General features: G+C 42.7%; 1 protein-coding gene across 1 annotated transcript in view; it reads right to left on the bottom strand.

The window, feature by feature from the left end:
- The window catches only part of LOC140913638 (E3 ubiquitin-protein ligase rnf213-alpha-like), a 174,755-nt gene extending 164,874 nt beyond the window's left edge, over positions 1-9,881 (bottom strand). Inside the window, exons 1-2 of the mRNA XM_073350368.1 lie at positions 9,791-9,881; positions 687-820 (exon numbers count right to left, since the gene is read on the bottom strand). Of these exons, the coding sequence (XP_073206469.1) occupies positions 687-820; positions 9,791-9,812 (156 nt within the window). The 5' untranslated portion in view covers positions 9,813-9,881. The remainder of the gene's footprint in view (positions 1-686; positions 821-9,790) is intronic.
- Between the last annotated feature and the right edge of the window lie 7,021 nt (positions 9,882-16,902).

The following is a 16,902-nucleotide window of genomic DNA, read 5'->3' as shown; positions in this document are numbered from 1 at the left end:
GGTCAATAATAATTAAAAACAGAATAATTTTTGGCCAAAACCTGCTAAATAATAAAAAGATTTTGAGGAAAGTGGAGACTTTTCAGGAAATTTTGGTTTAGTCAAAAAAAATTTTCCACCAAAAAGAAAAAGTTCTTGGAAAGATTTCCACCAGCGTAAGCTGGCAGATCCCATTGACTACACTGGGAGCTGCTGGGTGCCCGATGATTCTGAAAATTAGATCATTTATGTCCTGATCCATAGCCAGTGGAAGTCAGGGAGACCCCCACAGTAAGGAGCAGCCCAGACAGTCCCCCGCTGCACATTGGGAAACCTAGAACACCTGAGAGCACCAGATCCAGCCAGGTTGCCAAGAACTTCCAGAACTGTTACACTCAGGTCTTCATGGCAGGAAGCCTGGAAGCCCTAGGGTCTCTGCCCAGTTGCAGTCCGCCTGGTGAGGTTGCCCTGAACCCATGTATTCTGTAATGCCAGGCCCCTAAGCACACCACCAAGCGAGCTGGCAGGAAATCAGGCCTGTGTTTTGGTGAAACTTTATTGAAACTGAAATGTGTCCGCAAGGAATTTCAGTTTCAATAAACCAGCATTTTGTGACAAAAAAACAACAACATATCATTGGAAAGTTCCTGATTAGCCATAAAACTAAGTCTCAGTTCCCATTGATCCTAAGGAAACGAACGCCCCACCTCAGTGGCTGCTTCAGCAGAACCAGCTGGCGACTGGGGTCCAGATCCCGGGTCCTGTTCAGCAGGGGCATCTTCTGACAGTCCTGACCTCAGAGGCTTTGGTTCATTTTTATCTAGTTCTAAATAGTTCGTTCCTGGAATGAAAAAAAAATCAAAAACAGAAAAACAGCATCTGTTCACTGAGCGTAACAGCAAATTCCCAGTGTTCATTTAAATGACCATTTGAGAGAGAAACTATTACAGTAAGTTTCGATCACAGGGAAAGTATTTTCCCCATTTTATTCCACTGCTGAGTAATATGGGGAAATATACATTTTTCAGTATGTTAACTCTTCACAGTAGGGTCAGTATCTTCGTATATATCTGTGCAGCACCCAGCACAACGGGACCCAAATCTCAAGCCCTCAGCAAGATGGGGCCGTGATCTCCATCACTGTGTGTCTGTGTAGTGCCAGCATGATGGGGGCCCATCTCAGATAAGGTGTGTATTATTATTTATGGTAATGTTAAGGAAAAGTTAGCACATGTGACTCCATTTTGGTTTGGGGCCCACCATTGTCTAAAAGCAAGCACATCATGCACCAGGAGGCGTGTTCCTTAGACATTGCATTCCTGTGAAAATCCTCCTCCTTGTCTCCAGCCTGCCTTGACTCCCAGTATCTGTTTTTTTGTCAGTCCCTAACTCCCTATCTCCTGGCCTTTGATGTGAGGCCTCCCATCCTGATAATAAAAGTTCCTGATGCATGGCTTTAGGACCATGCTGTGTAATTAACATACTGGTTTAGCACGAGGAATGAACCAAGCAGGGATAGGTGGTAGATAAGAAAAGGGTTTGTTTATTGGCTAAGGTTTCCGATGCACGAGGGCAACATGCTTTGCTAAAAAGTATATAACCTTTGTATAATCTGTATTCGGGGTCCCCTCCTGGCTAGCAGGGGGGCACCACGCTCAAGCGTAATGAACTTGGTGTTTTTTGGGAACTCTGCAGTTGTGGACTTTGTTTATGTACCTCAGCCTAGATTTGAACTGTGCATGACCTACCAGGTATAATTCGTAGCATTTGTGTGCGTGACCTACCAGCTGTAATTCGTAGCATTTGTGTGCTTCTCCTACCAGGTATAATTCGTAACAGTAATAATTATTAATGATAATAATTAAGTGGAGTGGCAAAACCAATAAATGTTCAGGAAGATGTTCAAAGATGTAAGAATGTTTTTGCAGAAATTTTGTGAACATTTTCTAAATATTTTAATGAGGTTTGGGGAAATATGACGTTAATAGCTATTGGTAAAGTATCGACAAAACAGAAAGCAAGTGCAAAAGAAGGAATTAAGATCACAACACACTTGAGGCCTCAGCTTTGGATCAGACTCTTAATTTGATAATTCTGTCAAATTGAACTTCTCTAAAGAAAACCAATGAATATGTTAGTATTAAAATGGACAGCTTCGGAGAAATCTAGGGGTGCTAAGAGCCACTGAACCAAAGAATAAACCCTATATATAATGGCAACCACTTCAAGCCAGGGAGTGTGGCAGCACCCCTAGTTCCAACACCTACGGAGAAATACCCCCGCCCCAGCATGCATGTCATTAGCAAGAGACAGAAATCCTGCTATAAAACAACTTTCCCTATTGTATGCTATAGATGGTCAGCCCTGCAGGGCTGACCGTCCTTGCTTTCACTGGTGGTAGGGAGTCACACACACTTTGCACAAGTGTGAATGATAACACAAAGTGCAAGTATAACCCACCGCTGAGTGGGCTGCAGGTGCCCATCTGTGCCAATCCACAGGGGATGTGAGTTGCTACAGCCCCCAGCTGCAGAGGATTGGCTTTTTAACTCAAGCTGTAGCAGCTTTTGTTGTTTGCTCTGGAGGTCTCTGGTTCAGTCCCCGAACACTAGCTTAAGGGTTTGTCTACACTACAGGGGCTGTAGCAGTATAGCTGCAGTGCTGTTGTAACCTCACAGTATAGAGGCAGTCTACAGAGACAGAAGGGTTTTTTCCATGACTGTAGGTAAACCAACTCCCTAAGCAATGGTAGATCGGTTAACAGAAGCATTCTTGATTCTTCCATCATCCTAGCTGTGTCTACACCGGGGCTTAGGTTGAAATAGCTACGGTGCTCAGAGGTACAGACCAGGCCTATTGTGTCATGTCCCTTTCCAGTGGCTCAACCACTTAGGGGGAGATTTTCATAGGTGCAAATTGCAGTTAGGCACCTAACATCCATGACTTTGAAAATTTAGCTGATCGAGGATAAAAACCTACTATTGCTTCCAGCTAACAGAGTTGCTCCTTCAGCTCAACTGGTACAAGCCTGCACTGTGGAGGTAAAGATCTTTGGGTCTCTCTATACAGTGGAGAATCAAACCCTGTGAATTTAGTTTCAAAAGACTCAAGATCAGCGTGGATAAAAAAAATGGCAATTCCAATGAAAATTTTCGATTTTGAATTGACAGTTCATTTAATTTCAGCTTCAAAATGACATTTTATTTGAGATTTGGAAACTAAAACATTTTGGTTTGGAGATCTGGGTTTTTCCTGCCCTCTTTATCCCCACACCCACCTTTTACTTTCACTGAAAGAAGGGGAGGAAAGTTTTTAAAAAGTGAGAAGCAGTGTGTGTATGGAGAGGGAATCCACTTTCTCCCACTTTCCCCCCGTCCTCATTTTTTACTCTTTCCAGCTTGGAAAATAACTAAAAAGTGAGAGAGTTTTTTTGGGGGTGTCATAAATATAAAGGGAAGGGTAACCACCTTTCTGTATACAGAACTATAAAATCCCTCCTGGCCAGAAGCAAAACCCTTTCACCTGTAAAGGGTTAAGAAGCTAAAATAACCTCGCTGGCAGCTGACCAAAGTGACCAATGAGGAGACAAGATACTTTCAAAGCTGGAGGGTGGGGGGGAACAAAGGGTCTGTCTGGCTGTGTGATGCTTTTGCCAGGAATGCTCTTCATAACTCCTTAAGTTAGTAAGTAATCTAGCTAGAAATGCGTTAGATTTCCTTTTGTTTAATGGCTGGTAAAATAGCTATGCTGAATGGAATGTATATTCCTGTTTTTGTGTCTTTTTGTAACTTAAGGTTTTGCCTACAGGGATTCTCTATGTTTTGAATCTGATTACCCTGTAAGGTATTTAACATTCTGATTTTACAGAGAATTTTATCTTTTTCTTTGTCTCCTGGTTTTTGGGCCTTTTAGGGATCATGTTGTGTAGCTTTTCTCCCCAACAACGGAAGATAGGATCTGACTTTGTTTTTAAATGGAAGCTGAGTCTCACGTAAACACCTGACTCCAGGAGCTGAGGATTTTAAAAAGCACCAAATATCACAAAACAATAAAATTATGAGAGCAGCAGCCAACATTGTATCAATTACAAATCTGAAAAACAGCAGTGCCTCCACCTTAGTATTCAGGTAAGAGAAGTAAAGTGATGTAGGTAAGGGTTGTTTTTTTAAAAACATTTTAATTAATTCTGAATCTCTAGTTTTGTTAGCCTCAGTTCTCTTCAACACTTGATCCCAGGTTTGAATCTCAAGGCAAAAACTATCCAGGATTTGAATTTCAAGGTAAAAGCTATCCAGGAAGAAGCAGTCTGTGTGAAGATGCAAGGAAGTGAGAGAGCTGTGTCAAAAGTTGAAAACAAACCTAACAAATTCAGCTCAGCTTGCAAGGTTGGAGTGTAAAGCTTTTCATTGAAGACACAAAATGAGGAAGTAAAACTGAAAATGCATTCTCATGCTCCCCCTGCCCCATCCTTCCATCAGCACAACTGCTTTAGCAAAAAATAATATTTGTCAAATCTAATCAGCAGCATCAAGACATATTAAATTAGGTGACGTTGATAAATCCCATGCAGTAGTGCATAGACAAGTAAAAAATAGTTTTCACTATATGCAAAACTGTTCTCCTCATGAAAGGACAGTGGAAGAAGATGGGACTGTCAGATGGTAATATTTTACACTCTTTTTCATGCAATTAATATTGTTAATGCATTATGCACAATGGAACATAGGCCTTGATCTGGCAAACACATACACACCTATGTAGGGGTTTACAGGATGGAGGCCAGAATCATGGGAGCTTTCTCTTGTGCATTTCTGAGCTACAAGCATTAAATTTTCAAGCACAACATTGCAATTAATTTGTAGCACTTATTAACCCCTAGCAGATGGGAACAGAGGTGTTGTTCTCCTTTCCCCCACCCCAATCCATCTCTTCCCTCCCCTCCTGTTCCTTTATCTTTCTGTTCTCCTGCCTTGCTTGCTGTCGTCTTAAAAAAAAAATTACTGCATTCACTTTCTCTTTTGTGTGATTTTATACCTAACACTGAGATTGGCTCATTGAGTAGAAGGAATGAACTTACAGTCAGATGAAAGAAACCATGTCATTTCATATACCACCTGCTATCTGTCTGTCTGAGCAGCACCTAGCACCAAGGGGCTTCATTCTTGGTTGTCCAACTGGCAGTTGTGATTATTATACCCAGGGAGTCTACCTGTGACACAGAACAGGGTTGCTGACACAATCTATCTGTACATGTTTTTTCATTATGTCTGGCAGACTTTTATATATAATTTTGACGGATAATATTGATATTTATTTGTAAGCATTTTTTCTATTTTAATCTATTTACATTTTCACTGTTGTGCAAAATTATAGGTTTTAAGCAATTTTTAGATTTTTATCTATTTAAATTTTCATATTTGTTGGAAATGAAGAAGGGTCAGACAATAATTATTTAATGATGTAGATGTTGCAATTCAAAAAGTTAAAGCTTTTTAACCATTAAAATGTAAATTGTCACCATCACATGTATTTAAATAGCCTTAAATCGAACTCTGATAAGTTCTCAAACAGCATTTTTCTTACTTTGCTCATCTGTAAATTTAGATTATTATTGATGGAAATATTTTTTCCATCAGTTTGTGGGTGTACGGTAAAAATCAATGTTTAGGGACATTTATAGATAAAAATATATTTCTTTTGCAAGCCTATTTATCATACAAATTCTTGATTGCTGGACAATGGCTGTTTTGCTGATCTAATTGTCATAACTGTACTTCCCCCTCTAGATTTGTGATTTTGTGTTTCTCCTACTTGTGAGGGGGAGGGAAAAATCTATAAAATGTAAATAAAAAATAAATGTGTTTACATTCAGTTCCCTTGTTTTAGCACACAGGTATAGGACAGCATCCATGTAAATACTTTGGGACCCCTCCCATGGCACTCACTGTGTTCTCTGCTTTAGAAGCCAGTCGAACTTTCTCAGAACAACAGTAGCTGGGCCTGGTGTGTCTGTGTGTAGTTAGTAAACATAGTGATTTGGGGCCAGCTGAGCCCAAGAGAATCTAGGGTGACCAGATGTCCCGATTTTATAGGGACAGTCCCCATTTTGGGGTCTTTTTCTTATATAGGCTCCTATTACCCCCACACACACACACCCTGTCCCAGTTTTTCACCCTTGCTGTCTGGTCACCCTAAGAGAATCCTTCAGATTGTTTTTGTTGTGTAAAGAGCAAAAGACACAAGGTTTTTGAAAAAGCCAACTTGCCCTCTACTGGCAGATTTTGCTCCAAAGTGGAAATGCAGTTAAACAGAGGAAGAGCCCCCATTCTCTAGTTCTTATCATCTGTAGATCTCCAAGCACTTTACAAAGGTGACCAGTTTCATTATCCCAGTTTACAGATGGGGAAACTGAGGCACAGACCCTTGCCCAAGGTCACCCAGCAACCAGAGCCAGGCCTCCTCAGCCCCTGTCCAGTGCTCTACCCTCATTTTCCACTGGTGTTAATGATGGCACAAGGTGAAGGGCAGGGGGATTCAACCCAAATGGCCAAGCCTATGGTGTTTCTTTGCACACAACACATCACCGCAATCTCACATTTTTGTCAGTACAGATATCGGACCTGATTCTGCTCTTAGTGATCTCAGAATTAATCCAGAGTCACCCACTGACTGCAGGGCACTTGGGGCCAGATTCTGATCTCAGCTCCCCTTGAGTCAATCTGGAGTCACCCATTGACTGCAGTGGGGTCAGGGCTGGATTCTGATCTCAAAGCCCACAGGCCAAGTCCGGGGTCTCCACTTGCACACAACACATCATGACAGTCTCACATTTTTGTCAGTACAGGTGTTAGACCTAATTCTCCTTTCAGCGACCTTGCTCTAAATTCAGTCACTCGCTGACTACAGTGGGGTCAGGGCCAGATTCTGATCTCGTTTATCCCAGGGTAAATCCAAAGTGACTGTGATGGAGTCAGTGCCAGATTCGGATCTCAGCTCCCTTGAGGATAAATCTGGAGTCAGCCCTTAGTGCACTGGAGTCAGGGCTGAATTCTGATCTCAGTGACACCACCACTACTGTAAATCTAGGAGACTCTGAAAAAGTTAATGTCATTATCCCAGTTTAAAAAAAGACGTAAATAAGGAGGCACATCTATGTTAAAGGCATATATCAGAATTTATACCACAATGTATCAATTCCTGTGAATCAGAATTTAGAAAAGAATTTCTATAAATATTCTATCCTCCATTCTAGTCATCAATGCAATTTCACCAAGACAGGAAATGTAATTTCCGTGTAATACGGCTCATGCAGAGGAAGCGGCAGCTATCTGTTTATCCTTAATCTAAAGATTTGTTGTGAAATTCAAAAAACACAGGGAACTCCTGCCGGCTTAACTCAGGCATCACAAACCAAGTGAGAAAGCCAGTTAAAAATATCTTAACATTCATTTTCATAGATTCATAGATACTAAGGTCAGAAGGGACCATTATGATCATCTAGTCCGACCTCCTGCACAACGCAGGCCACAGAATCTCACCCACCCACTCCTGCAAAAAACCTCTCACCTATGTCTGAGCTATTGAAATCCTCAAATCGTAGTTTAAAGACTTCAAGCAGCAGAGAATCCTCCAGCAAGTGACCCGTGCCCCATGCTACAGGGGAAGGTGAAAAACCTCCAGGCCTCTTCCAATCTGCCCTGGAGGAAAATTCCTTCCCGACCCCAAATATGGCGATCAGCTAAACCCTGAGCATGTGGGCAAGATTCACCAGCCAGATACTACAGAAAATTCTTTCCTGGGTAACTCAGATCCCACCCCATCTAACATGCCATCACAGGCCATTAGGCCTATTTACCATGAATAATTAAAGATCAATTAACTACCAAAATCATGTTATCCCATCATACCATCTCCTCCATAAACTTATCGAGTTTAATCTTAAAGCCAGATAGATCTTTTGCCCCCACTGCTTCCCTTGGAAGGCTATTCCAAAACTTCACTCCTCTGATGGTTAGAAACCTTTGTCTAATTTCAAGTCTAAACTTCCTGGTGGCCAGTTTATATCCGTTTGTTCTTGTGTCCACATTGGTACTGAGCTTAAGTAATTCCTCTCCCTCTCCAGTATTTATCCCTCTGATATATTTATAGAGCGCAGTCATATCTCCCCTCAACCTTCTTTTAGTTAGGCTAAACAAGCCAAGCTCCTTGAGTCTCCTTTCATAAGACAAGTTTTCCGTTCCTCGGATCATCCTAGTAGCCCTTCTCTGTACCTGTTCCAGTTTGAATTCATCCTTCTTAAACATGGGAGACCAGAACTGCACACAGTATTCCAGGTGAGGTCTCACCAGTGCCTTGTATAAGGGTACTAAAACCTCCTTATCCCTACTGGAAATACCTCTCCTGATGCATCCCAAGACCACATTAGCTTTTTTTCACAGCCATATCACATTGGAGGCTCATAGTCATCCTATGATCAACCAATACTCCAACGTCTTTCTCCTCCTCCGTTACTTCTAATTGATGCGTCCCCAGCTTCTAACTAAAATTCTTGTTATTAATCCCTAAACCTTACACTTCTCAGTATTAAATTTCATCCTATTACTATTACTCCAGCTTACAAGGTCATCCAGACCCTCCTGCAGGATATCCCGGTCCTTCTCTAAATTGGCAATACCTCCCAGCTTTGTATCATCCGCAAGCTTTATTAGCACACTTCCACTTTTTGTGCCGAGGTCAGTAATAAAAAGATTAAATAAGATTGGTCCCAAAACTGATCCTTGAGGAACTTCACTGGTAACCTCCCTCAAGCCTGACAGTTCACCTTTCAGTAGGACCCGTTGTAGTCTCCCCTTTAACCAATTCCTTATCCACCTTTCAATTTTCATATTGATCCCCATTTTTTCCAATTTAACTAATAATTCCCCATGTGGCACAGTATCAAATGCCTTACTGAAATCTAGGTAAATTAGATCCACTGCATTTCCTTTGTCTAAAAAATCTGTTACTTTCTCAAAGAAGGAGATCAGGTTGGTTTGGCACGATCTACCTTTTGTAAAACCATGTTGTATTTTGTCCTATTTACCATTGACTTCAATGTCCTTAACTACTTTCTCCTTCAAAATTTTTTCCAAGACCTTGCACACTACAGATGTCAAACTAACAGGCCTATAGTTACCCAGATCACTTTTTTTCCCTTTTTTAAAAATAGGAACTATGTTAGGAATTCTCCAATCATACGGTACAACTCCTGAGTTTACAGATTCATTAAAAATTCTTGCTAATGGGCTTGCAATTTCATGTGCCAATTCCTTTATTATTCTTGGATGAAGATTATCTGGGCCCCCCAATTTGGTCCCATTAAGCTGTTTGAGTTTCACTTCTACCTCAGATATTGTAATATCTATCTCCATATCCTCATTCCCATTTGTCATGCTACCATTATCCCTAAGATCCTCTTTAGCCTTATTAAAGACTGAGGCAAAGTATTTGTTTAGATATTGGACCATACCTAGATTATCCTTGACCTCCACTCCATCCTCAGTGTTTAGCGGTCCCAGTTCTTTTTTTGTTTTCTTCTTATTTATATGGCTATAGAACCTTTTACTATTGCTTTTAATTCCCTTTGCAAGGTCCAACTCTACTTGACTTTTAACCTGTCTCACTTTATCCCTATATGTTCTGACCACAATAAGGTAGCTTTCCTCGCTGATCCCTCCCATCTTCCACTCCCTGTATGCTTTCTGCTTTTTCTTAATCACCCTTCACCTCTCTGAGATGCTTGCTCATCCAGCTTGGTCTACCTTTATCCTACCTTCTATTGGATTCCCAGCCATAAAGATGCCTTCATGTGCCTTTGTCTTCACCAGGAAATAACATCTGTTTCGTGTGTGCTTGTATATACTGGAGTCAAACTGCCTGCCCAAACCACATGATTTCTTTGCTCTCTGTCTTGTAAGTAATATGCATTCATTCTGAAAGTGAAAGTAATTCAGTAATATTTCTAATCTGTGCAAAAGGCTAATATTGTACGTAGGGTTTTCAGTTACCCCTATGTTCCTAACATACTTCTGGGCAAGTCTACACCACAAACTTACATTGGTATATCTACATCGATCGGGGGGTGAAAAATCCACACTCCTGAGCGACAAAGTTATACCGATCTAATCCCCGATGCAGAAAGCGCATAGCTACGGTCTCTCACGGACATGGATTAACTGCACTGTCAGCAACTCCACTGAAGCATTACACCATCACAGCTGCACAAATGCAGCTGCGCTTCTACAGTGTTTTAAGTGTAGATCTGCCCTCAGTCTTCTGAAATGAGGGAGGTTACAGTGTAACTAATAAATATGGAAATATTAAGAAACAGGGGTTTTCAGTATCACCAGCCATTCAAAAATCATGGGGTTGGCTTAAAAATCACCAGAGTTTTAAAAAATAATAAATTGGGGGAGGGGGATCTTTACTTTTGCTTTCTGAGCCTTTAGGGTCACACTCAGGACATGTTTTTAAGCTTTTCTCTGGAGTCAATAGGACTAGGAGCTTTTTAACTGAAAGCTGAGTTCCTCACGTAATCCTGTGACTTCAGGAGCTGGGACTTTAGAGGAGAGACCTACCATTATGGTAAAATTGCCAAGTTGGTAATGAATTTATTTCTTCTTAAGGTGCAGCTCTGCTTTGGAGTCTCCATCTCTTGATATCTTAATATTCAGATAAGATGTCTTTTTTGAGGATATTTTTGCCAAACACAAATTTTTGGGTTCAGAACAGGGGTGATAGGTGAAATTAAATGCCTTGTGATATACAGGATGTCAACTAGATCAGAGGTTCTCAAACTGTGGTCCGAGCTCCATTCAGGTGGTCCGTGGATAGTTCCTTCTAAGCCTAAGAGTATTTCCATTGACTCTTAAGTAGCAAGCAGCACTAGGTTTGGTGGGGGTGCTGCTGGGTGTTTTGTAGGATAAAGACCTTATTTGCAAGCTCCCTGAAGCAGGGATCTGTCTGCAAACTCCAAGTCATGTGTTAATGAATTCCAGCACTCATAAAAACTCAATGAGTGCACTGTGAGTTTCTGAGTTGGTGACACACAACACAATGTGAAACCAGGAAAACTTTGTCTGTTTCTACAGGGCTCTGGTGCATTTGCACAGGGTGGGTCCTAAACCCTCATTTAAAATACCCATAACCCACCACTTGATATTTTCCTTTCCTTTGTATTTTTGTCACTTGGTTTGGTTTTCCTGTTTGTGTCACTTTATTACTTAATTTTGCTGTTCTCTGCGTGTGAAGTATTAATCAAATTTAGAGTGGATATCTCAGAGAAATTGCATAAGCCTGAGTGAGTGCCTTTTACTCTCCTTTCCAGTCTCAGAAAATATTGTCGCAATGTTTGCAATGAGAGCCTGCCTATTTCTAGTTGACTCATAGATTTGTTTAGAAGCATAAAGCTGAGCTATGTGCACAGATAATATGCGTGCAAGAGGGACAGTTAATTATTAAGGGTTTTTTATATATATAGCGCTTTTGTCCAAAGTGCTCTACGATAATTAGCTAACGGTGCAAACAACATTTGGAAAGATCATGAAGTGGTCCGCCGAGACCCTCTGCAATTTTCCAGTGGTCTGCGGAAAAAAAAGTTTGAGAACCACTGAACTAGATGATCTAATTGTTCCTTCTGGCCTTGGAATCTTTGAATCTCTGAGAGTGACTGTGTAGCAATGGTCCCATCTTACTCACCATATGCATCCTGGTAAGAAATGCTGTCCTTGTGACATTTCCCCCCCCCCCCATTTCCTTTTTCACTCTTGTGATCCACACCAGCTCAGAGACAATCCAGTCTTTCTAATTCCTGATCAACAGGATTGTGTTCTGGGAGAACGGTAAGAACCAGAAGAGAATTCAATAGGGCCAGATTCCCTGCACCTTCCTGAAATTTACAGTGGTGCAAACTGGGTGAGAAACCACTGACTAGTAACTGATGCAAGAGTCTACAGTCTCAAGAAATCAGCACAGGTTTGGGAACTAGGATTCTTGGGTTCTATTCCTGTCTCTGCTCCTGAATTCTATGTGTTTTATCATTTCCGTGGAGTGGACTCCCAGAAGCCTCTCACTCCCAGACCAGGTCTTTGGCTACAGCCCTCTGCTCACCAACCAACTAATTGGCCTCAACCCCTTCAGGAATGGTGATGAGCGGTTAATACTGTCATGAGGCAGCCTTCTTAAACTAAAGTATTATTAAACCCTAACAATAGGAGCACAGAACAGCACATGAGAACAAGACAATAGTCCACATGCATGTCTCACTTCCCTAAGCCTCACCAGACTCCTGGAAGTTCACCAGTTTCTGACCTTTCTGAAGGGTCTGCCTTATCTGTGTCAGTCTGCTCCATGACAGTTGCCTCCCTGGACAGAGTTTTGTGTCCTTTTAATCTGTCACTGTTCCCAGCCTTAGCAAAACAGCTGTTGCTGGAGCCTGAAATTAGCATCTTCACAACTCAGAGATCAGGTATTGTGTCTCACCTCCTGACTACAGCTGGGCAAAAGGTTTCACCCGGAACTTTTTTCCCGCAGAAAAAGGCAGATATGGGCCAACTGAAGCATTTAGTAAATTTGTATTGAATTTGCCGACTTCTTTGTTGGAAACAAACCCAAAATAAAAAAAAAATCCAAAAGAATCAAAATGGTTTGTGTCAGTGTGTTCAAAATGAAATATTTTATTTTTTAGTTGAAACAGCTTTTGGTCACAAAACTTTTTTTTTTAAACAAAATGGAATGTTTTTAAAAACTCAAAACTGAAATGAAACGTGTTTCAGGTCAAACAAAAAGTTTAATTCAATCCAAAATGAATTTATTTACTTTTTGGGTTACTGAAAAATTAGACTTTTTAAATTTCAGGTTAACCCAAAAAATTTGGGGGGAGGAGAGGCCCCAGTTGTATGACCAGCAAACCAAATATCAAATATTCACCCAGCTCTCTTCCTGACTTTCTTTCCTACTAGTTTACTAACAGCCCTGCTATTAAATTAAATACTGTGGCAAGGCACTTCTTTTGCCACCTCAGCATTTCTCCCTCTGCAAGGGCCAGTATGCCAGAATAAATCAATCATATTCCAGAGATCCTTAATGCTTAACTTTGGTATATTTACAAGGTGGACCTCAAGATAGGCCCAAGTAATTCTCTTAAGCAAAAGACCACCCGCAACACAAAAGACATACATTCCTTGTGTAAGGGGACTGTTGCCCCCTTACTAACATTCAGTGGGGGTGTTTTGGTTGGCTAGCTCCCAGTACTAAAAAGGGGGAAGGGTCGATGAGGAATCAGGACCATGAGACTGACAGCCCCCAGGAACAATGGAGAGAGGCCAATGCTCCAGGTCAGCCTGAATGACAGGGGGGGCAGGCTAATCAGGGAGGTCCCGTCCTCCGTGTGAGCTGGATTTGCCTGGGTCAGACAGAGTGGGAGCTGAGCTAAGGAGAAAGCAAGGGCCCAAGGTAAGCTGGGGAGCAGAGCTGTGCCAGATCCAGAGGGGCCAGAAAAGCAGCCCAGGAAGCAGGTCAGTGCTGGGAGCAGAGTCACAGAAGCAGCCTGCAGAGCAGACTTGCCCTGGGAGCAGAGCTGCAGCAACCTTTTTCTGCGGAAAAGGACCTAGGGGTGACAGTGGACGAGAAGCTGGATATGAGTCAGCAGTGTGCCCTTGTTGCCAAGAAGGCCAATGGCATTTTGGGATGTATAAGTAGGGGCATAGCGAGCAGATCGAGGGACGTGATCGTTCCCCTCTATTCGACATTGTTGAGGCCTCATCTGGAGTACTGTGTCCAGTTTTGGGCCCCACACTTCAAGAAGGATGTGGATAAATTGGAGAGAGTCCAGCGAAGGGCAACAAAAATGATTAGGGGTCTAGAACACATGACTTATGAGGAGAGTCTGAGGGAGCTGGGATTGTTTAGCCTGCAGAAGAGAAGAATGAGGGGGGATTTGATAGCTGCTTTCAACTACCTGAAAGGGGGTTCCAAAGAGGATGGCTCTAGACTGTTCTCAATGGTAGCAGATGACAGAACGAGGAGTAATGGTCTCAAGTTGCAGTGGGGGAGGTTTAGATTGGATATTAGGAAAAACTTTTTCACTAAGAGGGTGGTGAAACACTGGAATGCGTTACCTAGGGAGGTGGTAGAATCTCCTTCCTTAGAGGTTTTTAAGGTCAGGCTTGACAAAGCCCTGGCTGGGATGATTTAACTGGGAATTGGTCCTGCTTTGAGCAGGGGGTTGGACTAGATGACCTTCTGGGGTCCCTTCCAACCCTGATATTCTATGATTCTATGATTCTATGAACCAGAGCCAGAGAGGTCAGAGAAGCAGCCCAGGGAGCTGGAGGCAGAGCAGCAGCAGTGCAGAGACAGAGTGGTGGAGCTGGGTGCGGTGAGCAGCTGGGGAAAGTGGGGGGGACCCTGGGCAGCGGGCCTCTCCCTGTGCTGGGCCCGCTGCCCAGGGTCCCCCTCGCTTTCCCCAGCTGCTCACCACACCCAGCCCTCCAAAGAGACATAAACTCAGTGTTTACTGAGGGAGGAGAACAGCCCTCTATGAAAAGCCTTAGTTTCCTGCTTCTTCTAACCTTACTGCAGAGCACTGGGAGAACTCTCTCCCCAGCGCTGGCATCCATCCACTCTGTCACATTAAAGTGCTACTGTAATGAGACTGGCAAACCTTTTAAATCCAAACCTGGTCCAATTCCAATAGGATTGTTGTCAGTCACAGCTCTTTGAAGAATTTGGCTGTGTTAGAGAGGTGTCTCATGCACTGCAAGGGACAAGGTGTCATTAAACACTCTATTTCCTGTTGTAACTGAAAACCCTGGGTGTGGTCTGCAATTTCCCGTCAAGTTATTGCTCGTGGCTCCTGTGGAAACCACTTTCTAGGAAAAAAAAACCGTGAGCTCTTACCAAACACAAACAGGAAAAAAAAACAGCTAAAGAGTTTGAAATGTAAAGCTTTCATTGCAACAATATCACTTACTCCCTTTCTCTTAGAGAAGAGTTTGATAATATTAACTGTCCTTTTGGGGAGAAAAGTGGCAGCTGCAATGATCTGGAGTGATGGTTGGTGTTGCTGATGGGCAGCTGCAATGATCTGGAGTGATGGTTGGTGTTGCTGATGGGCAGCTGCAATGATCTGGAGTGATGGTTGGTGTTGCTGATGGAGCTGGATCCTGTTCCCTTTCATAAAAAACAAACTTGTACTGAGAGGTCAAAAGGAAGAAAATGCAGTCTCTGTTTCTGGCGCTGACTCATACTTATAGCCTCACTGCTGGAAAAAGAAGCCCAGCACTGTGCTCTGATCAAACCACTCTGAGACCTGACAGACTTTTACCAGACTCGGGCAATTTGAGGCATTGCTTTTAGCTTCTTCTCTGGTCACAGGCTCACAGCTTTGTTGCAAGGAGTGGAGGTTTTTTGCTGACTAATCCAAACTCTTACTAGATAGAAGGCAAAAAGAGAGAGGCAGGGAAGAGAAGTGAAAAGGGGACACAAAGTGACACATGAAGGAGTGTGTGGGAGCAGGAACTCAAGTCTCTCACATCCCAGCTGTTGGTCAGGAGTTACCATGAACTGGTGGCCATGCAGCTGTCATTGGTTCCTTCTCTCTGGTCGGGACACCTTCCATGCTCAGGACAATGGAGGCCCAATGGTGTCATGGTGGATCCCAGGGTCCCAAGGTGAAGTAGGGGTAGAGGTAGAAGAGCAGCCATGATGCTGAAGCTTGCTCCTTCCAGTCCATATGTCCTGCTGCTCCATTTAGGGACTCCCAGATTAACAACATCCAGAAAGAGGGTGGCAGCCTCATCCCATAACCAATCAAATTGCATTTGGGGCTGATTATAACTGAACATTTCCTCCCATTTCTAGAACCTTCCATCTCACCATCCTGCCAACCCGAGCTGCCTTTTTCATAGATTCCAAGGCCAGAAGGCACCAGTGTGATCATCTAGTCTGACCTGCTGTGTAACACAGGCCAGAGAACTTCCCCCAAATAATTCCTACAGCAGATCTTTTGGGAAAACATCCAGTCTTGATTTGAACATTGCCAGTGATAGAGAATCCACCACTACCCACAGTATTGTTCCAAAGGCTAATTACCCTCGCTTGTTAAAAAAGGAAAACCTCTTCTCCTGGCTCCTTTCCCCGGAACAATCTTAGTTCATACCAGTCATTCTCCAACTTCTGCTGGCTTTTATAAACAATATGATAGCCTAGTTGATTTTCTGTTACTCTTTTAATGTGGGTTTAATGTGTATGGTGGCTAATTAGAGTGACTTGCTTGTGAACAGATACCTGAGTTTTTGGAAGTACAGCTCTGTTAGCTCTCTCTGAAGACCATGAGCATGAGCCCTCCTTATGGAGCTCAGGGAAGGGGTTGCTCCCAGGGCAGCTGCGTTTTTTAACCCATGACACACTTTTCTGATCAAACAACAGAACCAGGCTCAGCTTGGTGGGTCAGAAGTTCACTTCACTTTGTAACTGTACTACCAACTCCCTAGTGTTCAAAAATCCTGAGATACGATTTTTAAGCCAGAGACGTTTTAAAAATAATAATGAATTTGGGGTTCCCCTTTGGGACGTTTGATATATGATGAGTTAACCATTTTGCAGAATGTAACCCTACAGGTGATATGGATGCCAAGCTGGAAGAACACAATTTTAAATTGGCCACAGCCTGAAGCTGAGAATATTCCCCGACATGCAAACGGATGGGAACCATTGTGGGAGCAGGTTCAGCCAGCGCTTTTCAGTGTGTCCTTTCACTCTATTACATGGGTCGTATGCCGCAAGGGATGGTGGGTGGACTAAATTCATCCCAGCTGTAGTGCATACAGAAAAGGATTGAAACAACAACTTGATTGGTGGGTGAAGGGGCGCACCTGGAATCAT

Source organism: Lepidochelys kempii, chromosome 6, assembly GCF_965140265.1.
Source record: "Lepidochelys kempii isolate rLepKem1 chromosome 6, rLepKem1.hap2, whole genome shotgun sequence".
NCBI classification, from domain to species: domain Eukaryota; kingdom Metazoa; phylum Chordata; order Testudines; family Cheloniidae; genus Lepidochelys; species Lepidochelys kempii.
Note: the sequence above shows the minus strand (reverse complement) of the source record. Positions and strands in the feature narration are given on the sequence as shown.